The sequence below is a fragment of the Vicugna pacos genome, chromosome 12, assembly GCF_048564905.1.
Source record: "Vicugna pacos chromosome 12, VicPac4, whole genome shotgun sequence".
Lineage (NCBI taxonomy): Eukaryota > Metazoa > Chordata > Mammalia > Artiodactyla > Camelidae > Vicugna > Vicugna pacos.
Window position 1 is genome coordinate 6,670,027 of NC_132998.1, and position 13,260 is coordinate 6,683,286.

The 13,260-nt window shown below is 32.6% G+C and overlaps 3 protein-coding genes across 4 annotated transcripts in view; 2 read left to right on the top strand and 1 right to left on the bottom strand.

Moving 5' to 3' along the window:
• Positions 1–13,260, bottom strand: part of LOC140685360 (olfactory receptor 10C1-like) — a 333,851-nt gene that overhangs the window by 239,267 nt on the left and 81,324 nt on the right. The window lies entirely within an intron of this gene.
• Positions 827–1,765, top strand: LOC140700400 (olfactory receptor 6C2-like). The gene has a single exon (XM_072973897.1). It carries the CDS (start codon positions 827–829, stop codon positions 1,763–1,765), a length of 939 nt encoding a protein of 312 aa, XP_072829998.1.
• Positions 10,916–12,047, top strand: LOC140700038 (olfactory receptor 6C2-like). The gene has a single exon (XM_072972577.1). It carries the CDS (start codon positions 10,916–10,918, stop codon positions 11,846–11,848), a length of 933 nt encoding a protein of 310 aa, XP_072828678.1. The 3' UTR covers positions 11,849–12,047.

The following is a 13,260-nucleotide window of genomic DNA, read 5'->3' on the forward strand; positions in this document are numbered from 1 at the left end:
CTCCCCTTGTCTTTTATGACCTTGAAAGGACAAATAATTGAGGTTAAATTTTTCAGGGTTTTTTTTTTCCCGCGTATAGCCAATAATTTCTTTACCCAATGCTGTAGTGTGTAAGTTGTTTATGTAGTACTTATCAAACACTATGTTCTATCAGAACAAAAACAGACGGAAAGTCTGTTACTGATATGGAAACTTAGAGATAAATAGCAAAACTGGAAAGCAATGGCTGTTACTCGAATAAATCTGATACCAAAAGCAAATTACAGTGAAATAACCTCTTTGGTCGTTGCAGTAGAAGCAAACGTTCATATACTGCACACATGGCCTATAGGCTCTATATAAAATGTCAAACTCAGCCATTTATTTGCATTTAACGGGAACCAACACTTCAGGCCATTTCTGAGTTCATTCAGCCTTATGATTGGTGAAGAATTATTAGGAGCAAAAGGACATTATAATATCCACAAAACTGTACCACACAGATGATCCTTCCTAATTCTATAGCCAAATATATTTCAGAAAATAAATGGAAGAATTTAGATTAATTGAAAAACAGACATGTGAGAGCATGCAAGACGGTGAAAATAATGGATTGCAGTACAAACTTATTTCAGAAGAATGTAATCTTAAGACCTATAATGCACATCAGAAAAACTGAGAATTCCAGAGTTTGGGTGGGTCATTAGCAACTCAAGGAAGAAAATGACTATTCCTTACATTGATTGGATTTTTTTTACCCAAAGGCTATGGCCTCATTATTTCATACAAGTTTTCTCAATTCAGTGTCACTTGAGTTTGTGAGGAGTTTGAGAAGTACAAATAAGCAATGAGAAACTGTACATCATTACCCACATTCATACTTCTGGGACTGACAGATGATCCTCATATGCAGATTCTGATTTTTATATTTCTGTTTGTCTCCTACACATTGAGTATAACTGGGAACCTGACCATCATTATACTCACTTTAGTAGATTCTCACCTTAAAACTGCCATGTACTTTTTCCTCAAAAACTTCTCCTTTTTAGAAACCTTATTCACCACCGTCTGCATTCCCAGATTCTTATACAGCTTATCAACTGGGGACAAGACTATTTCCTATAATACTTGTGTTGCCCAACTATTTTTTGTCTTCCTTTTTAGAACAGCAGGATTTTTCCTCCTGGCCATCATGTCCTATGACCGCTATGTGGCCATCTGCAAACCTTTACATTATGTAACTATCATGAACAGCAGAGTCTGTGGATGGCTTGTTACCTGCTGCTGGATAGCAGGGTTTGGGGTCATATTTCCACCAGTTTGCCTGGGCTTAAACCTGGAATTCTGTGACGATAATATTATTGACCATTTTCTCTGTGATGCTTCTCCTATGCTAAAGCTCACTAGTTCAGACACATGGTTCATAGAACAGATGGTTGTTGCCCTTGCTGTGTTGACCGACGTCATGACACTTCTGTGTGTAGTTATGTCCTATATATACATCATCAAGACCATCATAAAGTTCCCTTCTGCCCAGCAAAGGAGGAAGGCCTTTTCTACCTGCTCTTCTCACATGATTGTGGTTTCTATCACCTATGGCAGTTGTATCTTCATCTATATCAAACCTTCAGCAAAGGATGAAGTAGTAATTAACAAGTGGGTGTTTCTGCTTACTACTTCTGTTGCCCCCATGTTAAACCCATTTATTTATACTCTAAGGAACAAGCAAGTGAAACAAGCTTTTACAGATTTAATCAAAAGAATTTCACTGATCTCAGAGAAGTAATGGAATGTCGAAATTAAGCATAAAATGTAAAAAGAGCAGTGAACCTTAAGGTCATAACAGTTCTTAACTATTGTACCCTTATCTATTGTCTGCTTATATTAACATGCTTGTACCACTATTATTATTGAATTTTGGACCCCAAATCATCATTTCAATGATTCTTGAAATAAGCAAGTTGAGTGTTTTCAACTCTTGTTGAAAACAAACTTTCTCCAAGATGACATCTCCTATCAAGAGAACATGAAATTAGATTTCCAGGAACAGGAACTTACCTAAACTATAACCCGACCTTGATCAATAGAAGCATTATTAAATCTTACGTAGAAAAAAAAATGAACCCTTGAACTACAGGAAAATAATGGAGCAATAATATCCATTTTTAAAAAAGCAAATGTCAAAAAAAAGCATATATACAATTACAATTATTTTTCTCAAATAGGAATAAGATTTTTTTCAAAAAAATGAGTTAGTTTGAGCAAAAAGGAATGGATTTTAATACTGGAGAGGAAAACATATGAGTTCAGACACCTGGAAATCCATGTCTACCTTGTAAAAGAAACTTTAAAGACCAAAGATTTAGAATTTAGATTCACTGGATTCTCTAAAGTGAAAGAGCACAGCCTCTACATTAATTCATCAACCAGGTGGCAGTGTTCTGATAAAATCTACTGAGCCAATGAAACCATCTTTATGATGACAAAGCAAGACTAGTGCTGAATACATAATATAATGCAAGTCCTAAATATATCTAAATTAAGCCAACAGGAGCCAGCAAATCTCAGCAAATAATAGTCCTAGACATCAAGAAAATTAAACTAGCAAAATACATGGAAGCCTTGGGTTACAGACAAGGAATCCAATATGAAATCACAATTGTTTCATCAAAGATTATCTTCAACACTGGAAAAAACATAAGGTGTGACCTTCACTAATATTTCTCAAAGAAGGATTTTCTACATTTGGTTATTTTATTCCTTACCATCGTTCACATTTCTCACCATAAACCTCCATGATCCAGACTGGAATGTTTTTGACATTCATTTCTAGACTTGTGCTCAAGGTGTCACCTCTTACAAAGATTTTCTTCCCTGAATCCGTGCCTAGCCCTCTTAGTACTCTTGGCCTGTTTGGAACCCCTTGTATAGGCACCTGTCACATTCTACAGTTAGTTATTATGAGATAACAAATCATCCCCAAATTGGTGGTTTAAAACTTGAGTTTCTGGGTCAACTGGGTGTTTCTGCCCATTTGAGCAGACATCAGCTGATCGCGGCTGGTTTGGTCACAAGATTGTCACTATGGATGACTGGGTCTTGCTGTCTAGTAAGGCCTCATTCACAAATTTATAAGCTGAATGACTCCTTACTACGATAACTAAATTATCTTCCAAATAGTGCTCTATCTGCTAGCTTAACCATAGTTCCCATGGTAAGACCATGGGGCTCCAGGGGAGAGTGGAAGCATGCAAGGACTCCAGATCGTAGGCACAATATCCTATCTATTACACACATTCAATTAGCCAAGATTCAGGGAGAAAAATAAAATTACTTATACATAGAAGGAGCTAGAGAGACACATTGCAGACGGTGTGAACAGAAAGGGAGGGAGCCAGGTTTGCTATCCATCTTCCACAGGCAATATGCTTCCCCTATATTTCATAATTCTGTTTTGTCTATTGTGTCTTCAGTATACTAGAAAGATGACAAGAAGGATGGATGAACATAGAAGGAGGACAAGGGAGGGAAGCTTATATGTAGTCTTCTATGTAATACACACCATGGTTCATTGGAGAAAGCACACTAATCCACAACAAAAAACAAAGAAACAGAGAAAAATCTTCTTTTAAGCTGAAACAGAGACTCCACATTCTGGTCAAGATTCTTTTAGAGTGAAAACAAATTATATATTATGTATTAGCATTTTGACAACGACGAACTTGTTAACCAAAAGCATAGCATTATTTTAACTGCACCAAATCTTTTTTTTCTATTATTTTTTTAATTGAAGTATAGTCAGTTTATAATGTGTCAAGATCTGGTGTACAGAATAATATTTCAATCATACATATACACATATATATTCTTTTTCGTATTCTTTTTCATTACAAGTTACTATAAGATATTGCATACAGTTACCTGTGCTATACAGGATAAACTTCTTGTATATCTATTTTATATGTAGTAGTTAGTATCTGCAACTCTCGAATTCCCAATTTATCACTTCTCACCCCCTTTCATCCTGGTAAGTTTGCTTTGTACGTCTGTGAGTCTGTTTCTGTTCTGTAAATAAGCTCATTTGTGTCTTGTTTTTCTTAGATTCCATACATCAGTGATACCGTATGGTATTTTTCTTTCTCTTTCTGGCTTACTTCACTTAGAATACAATCTCCAGGTCCAGCCATAATCTCACTAAGATTTTAACCATACAAATACAAAAAAAAAATTCTCTTTATTGAGTTTTATGAAAATGTCTTAGTATTTCACAAAAGTCTGAAGACCTTATAAGATATATGATTAAATAAATTCACTGATGAATATAGGTAGACTATTCACATAGAATCTTAAAAAATAGTCAAAACTTACTACTATGATCAAGATTTACTTCAATAATATAGCAGTAGAGATAGATAATAGATAAACAAATGATACAGATATAGAGAAATGTATACAGATATAGAAATGTGTATATATATTTGTGTGTACATATCCATATATATGAAATATAGCCAAATTTTGTTCAACAGCAAAAAGGAGGAAACTCATATATGGATTTTGATTAATTGATTAAATGATCACTGGAAAAGAATCATTAATCTCTCCCAATAAATTTAAAGGAAAATAGGAATATGATGAACTACTAAAACAATATTAAAATTTTTAAGGAACTAAAAATTTTTAAATTTTATTGTATCCTGTATTCACCTTAATTAAAATCAAGAAACAAACAAAAAAGGGGGATACTCACTTTCATCATTGATATTCAACATTCAATTGCCATCTTGAAAAGGCAGTAAGATAAATAAAACAGTTGGGATTATTATCAAAATGAAGCTACGAAATTATATAGTTAGAAATTATGAAAGCTGTATTTTTCAAGTTTTTACATCTTTGAAAGGTAGATGTGCCTTCTTAAAATTGTGCATATTTTAATTACTAACATTTTTCATAAAATACATAAAAGTACTTAAAATAACAACAGATACTTAATTAGAATGAAATACAATATTTTCTTTCTGATAGTTATTATATACTTAGAAAACAATAAAATCTAACAGGAAACTAATAAACCTAATAAGAACATTTAGTAACTTGGATGAAGAAAGAATACATGCAAACGAAAGTCCACTGACAATATTTATAGTAGTAATAGGACCCTACAAATCAAAACAATCATTATGACAGCCAAGCAATAGATCCTGTTATGGGTTCGATGCATTACATTATAAAATATCAATTTGCCCACTCTTAATGTATAAAGTTAACACAATTCTAATTAGAATCACCTTTCAAATTTTTTCTAATTGCACAAATTATCTTTAAATGAGAATGGAAGAATTAAATCTCGTGAATGTAAAACACATAAATGAGAAATAAATACTAGTGAATAGAAACTTACTTTATATAATATTAAAACTTATTATAAATCAAGGATTTCAAATTGATATGATATTGGAATAAGAAAAGATAAAACATTTAGCAGAACATTTGAAATCATGAAAGTATAGAATAATCACCTTTATTTTATCTAAAGGTTTATTCTGCTTGATATATAAAAGTGTGATATTTATAGTTCATTAGGAAAATCATACTTTAATAATTACTTTAGTCACTAAAAACATCACAAATAAAAATGTTTTATTTTTTACTCATACAGCAAACAGGTTACATTCTAAATGGTTTAAAATTATAAGTATAAAAATAAACTAGTAAAACCTTATTAGAAAACATACAAGGTCAAATAATATAAAGGAGTAAGAAATTTTCTTATTTAAAAAGTTTAAAGGCAGAAAATGACAAAAGGCACCTACTTGATTAGCTCTGTACTAACCATTTTGACTGACAAAAGATACCAGTGAAAAATTCATAAGTCAAATAATAATGTTGAAACTAAATGGATAACACTGACAAACAAAATGATTTCTAAAGAATACAAAGAGCTTTAATAAGCGAATAAAAGTGAAAAAATCTAAATATAAATAAGCAAAAATCAGAAATAAGCCTTTTAGAGAATACTAAATGCTATTTAGTAAAGAATATATGATTGTCAACTGCTCTTACAATCAGTCTAATGTCAAAAAATGTATACTCAGGTAGAAATTTATACCAATCAAACTGTCAGTTTTAAAAGCACCCTCGCATCTGTTGGTGAAAAGATCAGAAGCAAAAGTCTATTTTCTTGTAGTGTATGTAGAAATTTAAATTGCTAAAGCTTTTAGGCAAACAATTAAAAAATTCCCAGTTTGAAAGTATACTTTGAAATGGCAAGTCATTTCTGCAATTCGGTCTCATATAAATTAAAGCACCATTCTGAAAGGACACACAGTATTAAAAGCATAATATGATAAAGAGACAGAGCATGGAAAGCAGCATTTCTATGCCAAAAAATAAAACTCAAAGCAAAATGAAACCCCATCAATTAATGGAATGCCATGCATCTATTAAGCATAAATATATTACAGTTACGTTATTTGATCTGGAGTAATTTCTGCGAATTTTTTTTTGAAAAGAGGGAAAAGGTAGAAAAGTACATTTAATATAATCAAGTTTTCATAATGGAAATCTTGGCAAAAACCAGTATGTGTACATAATATATGTGCATATATATGTATATTGATAGATATATGTGCATAAAATATACATATAATAGAGACAAATATATTTATCTTTACATATTTATTCATATCAAATTTTTAGTATGGATAAAGTTAACTATGTTTACTGGGAAAACTAAACTAAAAAAAATACTAAACACTAAATAAATGAACCAAAACCAAAAAAGCAAACAAAAATGCACCTTACTGGAGAAATAGTTATTGGAAGGTTTGAAACAGGAAAGCAAGAGAGGAGCCTAGAAGGCCTTATTGTGCTAGTGTTGGCAGGACCAGGTTGCTCACGGCCTGCACATTCCAAGAAAGATCTGTGTCAAGACTGGCCCTTGATTACCTGCTGGGAGATAACCTCTGAGCCCTAAGAACACTGCCTGATCAGAGTGGTTTTTCATCCCCTGAGGCTCTGGCCATCCTGTATCAGTTTGGCCTCTGGGGCACTGGAGACTGTACAGCCATGGTCAGTCCTGGGGGCCCTGCAGACCTGTGTGACTGACCACCAGTAAAACCCCTGGGCCCCAAGGCTCAGGTGAGCTTCCCTAGCCAGCTGGACTTTGCACGTGTGGTCACACATTGTTGCTGGAGAATTAAGTTCTTCCCTATGTGATTTCACTGAGAGGGGACTTCTGAAAGCTTGTGCCTGATTTCTCCTGGACCTGTCTATTGGATGGTGGTCTCCATTTTCTAGCTTGTTGTCAGGCAGTGGCTACTCTCCACTCCTAGAGGTGGAGCGTCTCATGACCTCCTCTGACATCAAAGCCAGAAATAGATAATTTCCTTCATGTCAAATCTAGTACTTGCTTCAAATCTGCTTCACCAGTAAATGCTCCAATACTTTTTAAAGGTTCACTTGATTAAGTAAGGCCCACCAGGGATAATTTCCTTATCTTAAATTCAACTATTTTGACTTCTACTACATACGTAAAATCTCTGTACAATAGCACTTGTAACCTTGTGTGACTAAACCCAGCAAAAGGTGTGTGGATATCAAATTATGGAAGTGCAATTATTTCCAAATTAATTTATAGATTCAATTCAGTGTTAATCAAAATCCAAGTAAAAACTTGTCTACTTGATTATAAAATTCATCTGGAAATTCAAATGGCCTAGAATAACCAATTCAACTTTGAAAAAAAACAAGTTTTACCACGTACCTTATTTCATTTTAACACTTGTCATAAAGCTAAGTAATTAAGACAGGGTGTTATTGATGTAAAGGTACAGAAATAAATAGGTCAGTGAAAAAGACTGATACTCCAGAAGTTGACCCTTATGTTTATGGTCAACTGTTTTTTGTAAGAAATGCAAAACAATTCACTAGAGGAATGTTAGTCTTTCAACAAATGGCACAGAATAAACTGGATAGCTATATATTTTAATGAAATTTCATACATATCATGTACTATTTTAAAATAAATTTACAAGGACTAACTCAAAATGAATCACAAACCCACAACAGAAAACAAACTGTAATACTTCCAGAAGAAATATATGAAGAATATTGTTATTCAATTAGGCAAAGATTTTTCAAACACAACAGTAAAAACATGATGTATATTTAAAAATGATGACTGGGATTTCAAAACTGTAGAATACATAAACAAGATTATACTGTATAGCACAGGGAAATATATACAAGATCTTATGGTAGCTCATGGAGAAAATAATGTGACAATGAATATGTATGTTCATGTATAACTGAAAAATTGTGCTCTACACTGGAATTTGACATAACATTGTAAAATGATTATAAATCAATAAAAAATGTTAAAAATAAAATAAAAATAAAAACGATGAAATGCCACTCACCGAAATTTAAAATTTCTGCTTTTAACAACACACTATTAAGAATATAACTCACCATAAACAGGAAGAAAATAATTTTGAATCACATATCTGTCAAAGGACTTGTACCCAGACTGTGTAAAGAATTCTTAAAACTCAGTAACAAGAAAACACACAACCAAATTAAAAAATAGGCAAATAATTTAAGCAGGCACTTCACCAAGGAAGATACACAGACAGCAACTAAACATACAAATGATGTTCAACACAATTAGCTTTGGATATATATTTTCCAATGATACTAAAGCATTCATATAATAAAGGATTTTATTCATATATTAAAGAATTACAAACTTCAAAAGGCCTTAACAGATGTAAAATTTTTATTTAAAGAACTATGTAATTGAAGTGATACAGTTGTCCTCATGACCTGTGTCATATGCTGCTGTAACATCCTCCTGTCTCCAAGGACACAGTCCCCACTGAAGCCTGTGTTACTTGTGTTTTTGCGAAACTTCATTAATCAGAGAATTAAGGAAGAGCTCTTGATTGCAGGTCAGCAAGGACCATTTTTTTTTTCCATTCAGCGGCACTTTTGAAAAATTAAAAAGAAAAATCACATTGGACATTGTATAAGTATTTCTCTCTATCCAGATGATTTAAAATGCATCTCCTCCACCAGTGGAGAGAGTTCATCAGTCTTAACTGTAATTTATTTTTATTTCAAGGATGGCAATGGCAAGAAAATATTTGGAGGTTTATAATAGCACTAAGTCTACCATATGCAAGTCTTTCTAATGTATTGGAGATGGTGAACAAAGGGAGATCGATGTGTTCCCAGACATGCTCTGAATTTGAAGACACAAATACCTTTATTAAAATATGACTTTAAACTTTGTAGTCTTAAATTTGCTGTGCTTAAACAACCATCAGAAGCTCTGATTTACTAACAAAAGTGTAAGTATGATAAAGTTTCACTCTTTGATTGTAATTCCCTTTGTAGGATATACGTTATATTTCCCTCTGGAAACAAAAATAAATTTCAGTAATAATTTATATTTTTTATTTTCTTTAGTATTTAATTTTGAGATGTTAATTTTTAGAATAAATTTCCCTTGTGTACATAAATGTCACTGCCTAGGAGATTTCTATCCTTATGATATGTTAAAAAATCTGTATCTAATTTAATATGAGAAATATTCAGGGTAACTTTGGATAGATATTCAACCTCAAATTAAAACGACTGTCTTCCTGTAAATAGAAGCATACAAGCATGCCCTTTCATTCCTCTTCCCATCCCCCTTACAAATAAAACACAACTGAAATGATACATTTCTTTACACATTCTTGTGTTCAGATTGAGCACTGTTTGAAAGACAGAAAGATCAGAAACAGATACTTAAATTTTACTGTCAATCTGTTTACTAATTTCTAGTATAAAATAAGTTGTAATGCCTTGTAGAAAAATAGATATATTTCAAGAATTCAATAATGGTCAAAGTTTGAAGGGTAGAGTAAGATTTCACAAGGACTCACATATCATATGAGAGATAAGGAGAAATGACGAAAAGAAGGTAGGTGGACTACAAATATATATACATGTATGTAAATTCCTTCCACATCTTAATTTGATATAAATACTTCAATGGCAAACTAAGAGAATTTTAACTTTTGAGTAAGCCATAATCCTCAGTTAGTGATTTTTGTCTTTATTGGAGACACTACATAGTCACAACCAGGTCTGCCCAATCTCAGTAAGAAGAGAATGCAGTAAGTTAAACAGCAAAGTAAATATACTCATAAAACAAATGGACCAGGTACACAAGGGGAAAATCTTTTTTATTGATTGATGTCAGAAAACTCCATGACGTGAAACACTAACTGTACATTAGAAATATTTGAGTCCCTACTAGTGTAGCATCAATGAAGAGAATTCAATGACTGGAAGATGCAGGAGAGAAGAGAGGGCAGTCATCATATGCGTCAGCAGGAAACATATACATATTCAGTAAAGATAATGCAGAAAAAGACATGTGGACTATGTGGTACGCGCTGGTGGGTAAGTAGCAGGCCTTAGATTGTTTGTAAGAATTAAGCAGGCTTAACTTAAAAACAAACCAGCAAATGAAATTTTCTTTTGGAACAAAGACCTCAAGTTTTGCTCTAGAGTCTACACAGTGAACACAAGTCATATAAGCACTGCCTTAAGAAAGACTCAAAGTGTCAAGAAAAGATATGGAATCAAGGGTGCAATTTTCTGAATTCATTTCTGAATAGGGAAAAAGTCTTGAAAGCCAAAAGGCATTCTAACTCCCCATTTAATTACACCTCCTCAGCATCTACTTAGTCATCACTGGAAAACCCTAATCTCAAAATAGACATAAAATGTGAGTATATTTACTCATTTATAGACAATATTATATATAATGAAATATAAAAGTTTAAAAGCATTAAATTTTAAATCAGTTAAAATACTCTCTAATCTATAAGCAAATTTTCTTAATATCATACACAGATTGAACACAAGTCAGAAGTCAGTGATGAGAAACGGTACAGTAACAACATTCATTCTGCTGGGACTCACAGATGATCCTGAGCTACAGGTCCTGATTTTTATCTTTCTATTTATCAACTACACACTGAGTATAACTGGAAACCTGACCATCGTCACACTCACATTTGTGGATTCCCATCTTAAAACACCCATGTACTTTTTCTTAAAAAATTTCTCCTTCTTGGAGATCTCACTCACATCTTCTTGTATCCCCAGATACCTGTATAGCATAGCAACAGGTGACAAGGTCACTACTTATAATGCTTGTTTCATCCAAGGGTTTATCACCGACCTGTGTGGAATAACAGAATTCTATCTGCTGGCCACCATGTCCTATGACCGCTACGTGGCCATCTGCAAACCTCTGCATTATGTGACCATCATGAGCAGCCAAGTCTGCAGGATTCTCATCATCTCTTCTTGGATGGCTGGTCTCTGTATTTTAATCCCACCACTTATCCTGGGTTTAAATCTAAAATTCTGTGACTCTAACAAGATTGATCATTTTGGCTGTGATGCATTTCCCTTAGTGGAAATCTCATGTTCAGACACATGGTTGATGGAACACACCGTTATAATCTGTGCTGTGCTGACCCTGAATATGACTCTTACTTGTGTGGTTCTGTCATATGCTTATATCATCAGGACAATTTTTAGGTTCCCTTCTGTTCAGCAAAGGAAAAAGGCTTTTTCCACCTGTTCCTCACACATGATTGTGGTTTCGCTTACCTATGGCACCTGCATTTTCATCTACATGAATCCTACAGCAAAGGAAGAAGTGACCATTAAAAAAGTGGTTTCACTGCTTATTTTTTCTGTTTCACCTACATTGAACCCATTTATTTATACCTTGAGAAACAATCAAGTTAAGAAAGCCTTTAAGGACTTAATCAGAAGAATTGCCTTGCTCTCATCTTAGTAAAAGTAAGTAATATTTTTAAAACATTTTTGCAAAAACAAGGATAAAAAATAAATGAAGCTTTATTTTATCATAGCTTGTAATCTTGGTTTTTAATAATACACATGTGAGTAACGTTCATTTTCTCAACATTTCTTTAACCTAGCTTTCACTGAGGACCACTCAAGACATTTTTGTATACTCACTATTCAAATTATTATCTGATAGTTTTGCATGTAGACTTCTAAAAAATCGTTTTGAATAAAATTAACTTTACAAATTTACTTTAATATATAATAAAAGTCATTTTTCTAGAAAACAGGGTGAATTTTTGTAGCTTTTTCCAAGTATACACAATAATGCTATGAAAGACATGCAATAAGAGTAATTTTACATAAAATGTCTAAAATAAAATAATTTCATAATTTAAAATAAATGTGAAAGAATAATAGCACTTCCAAATGGAGAAAATAGAAGAAAGTATGTATTACTACAGTGAACACACATAAATAGTAGATGAAATTTTTAAAATATTCTTTTGAACCTGTAGCTGAAATCATTCCAAAATTTTGAACAGAATGTTAAGAAATAACAATTTAATTTAAAGTGGAACAATATTCTATAAAAGAATGTGGATACTCAGGAGGGTATAGACAGCAATTTGGGAGCATGGATTGCAAAATGGATTACATTATAAATCACAGAAACTTAGGTTTGAAGTCTCAGGATAGTGTAGTGGGAGCACTCAGTGACAGAATAGGTGCACACTCAATGAAAATCTGAATTGAGAAAACCCATGCTCATTTTCACAGAAAGTTTACATTTTTTCTGAAAAGTATTGTCTACTACTTATAGAGCAGTGAGTCAAGGCGAAACATTCCCAAGTGTATTTGATACCTGTGCTAACATCTAAGACAAATTAAGCTTTTATAGTCCGAATTTGTTCATAATAATCTTAATTATTCAAAACAACAAATTGAAAAATCCACAAAAATATAATTCTTTGGAAATTACAGTATTTACACCAAATTAATTCATTGCTGTCTGGAAAGCAATGAAATGCAGACATGACATCACAAATTATTTGGAACATGGAAAAAAATGTAGTCAATAAAATTTCTGTTAGCTTAAACAAATTCAGTACTTATAAAAATGTAAACTAGTCCAAAAGAAAAGAACTTATAATCATCCTAATAAATTTAAAAAATGAAAAAATTAACAAAAGTAAATGGAAAATGTAACTTACTATGGGTCAAAAGTGAAATCAATTAATTAAGCCAGTTCTTTGAAAAGTACAACAGCATGAACACCACCCACGTGAATGTGATGAGTACAAAACTGAAATATTCAGTGTTTTATTGGAAGACCTTGAATACGCAGTAACACAAGAAAACAAAATAATCAAGATCAATATGGGAAAGAATAAATAAAAT

Excerpts from the sequence above, each read along its gene's own strand:
- LOC140700400 (XM_072973897.1), top strand. The coding sequence starts at position 827 with ATGAGAAACTGTACATCATTACCCACATTCATACTTCTGGGACTGACA.
- LOC140700038 (XM_072972577.1), top strand. The coding sequence starts at position 10,916 with ATGAGAAACGGTACAGTAACAACATTCATTCTGCTGGGACTCACAGAT.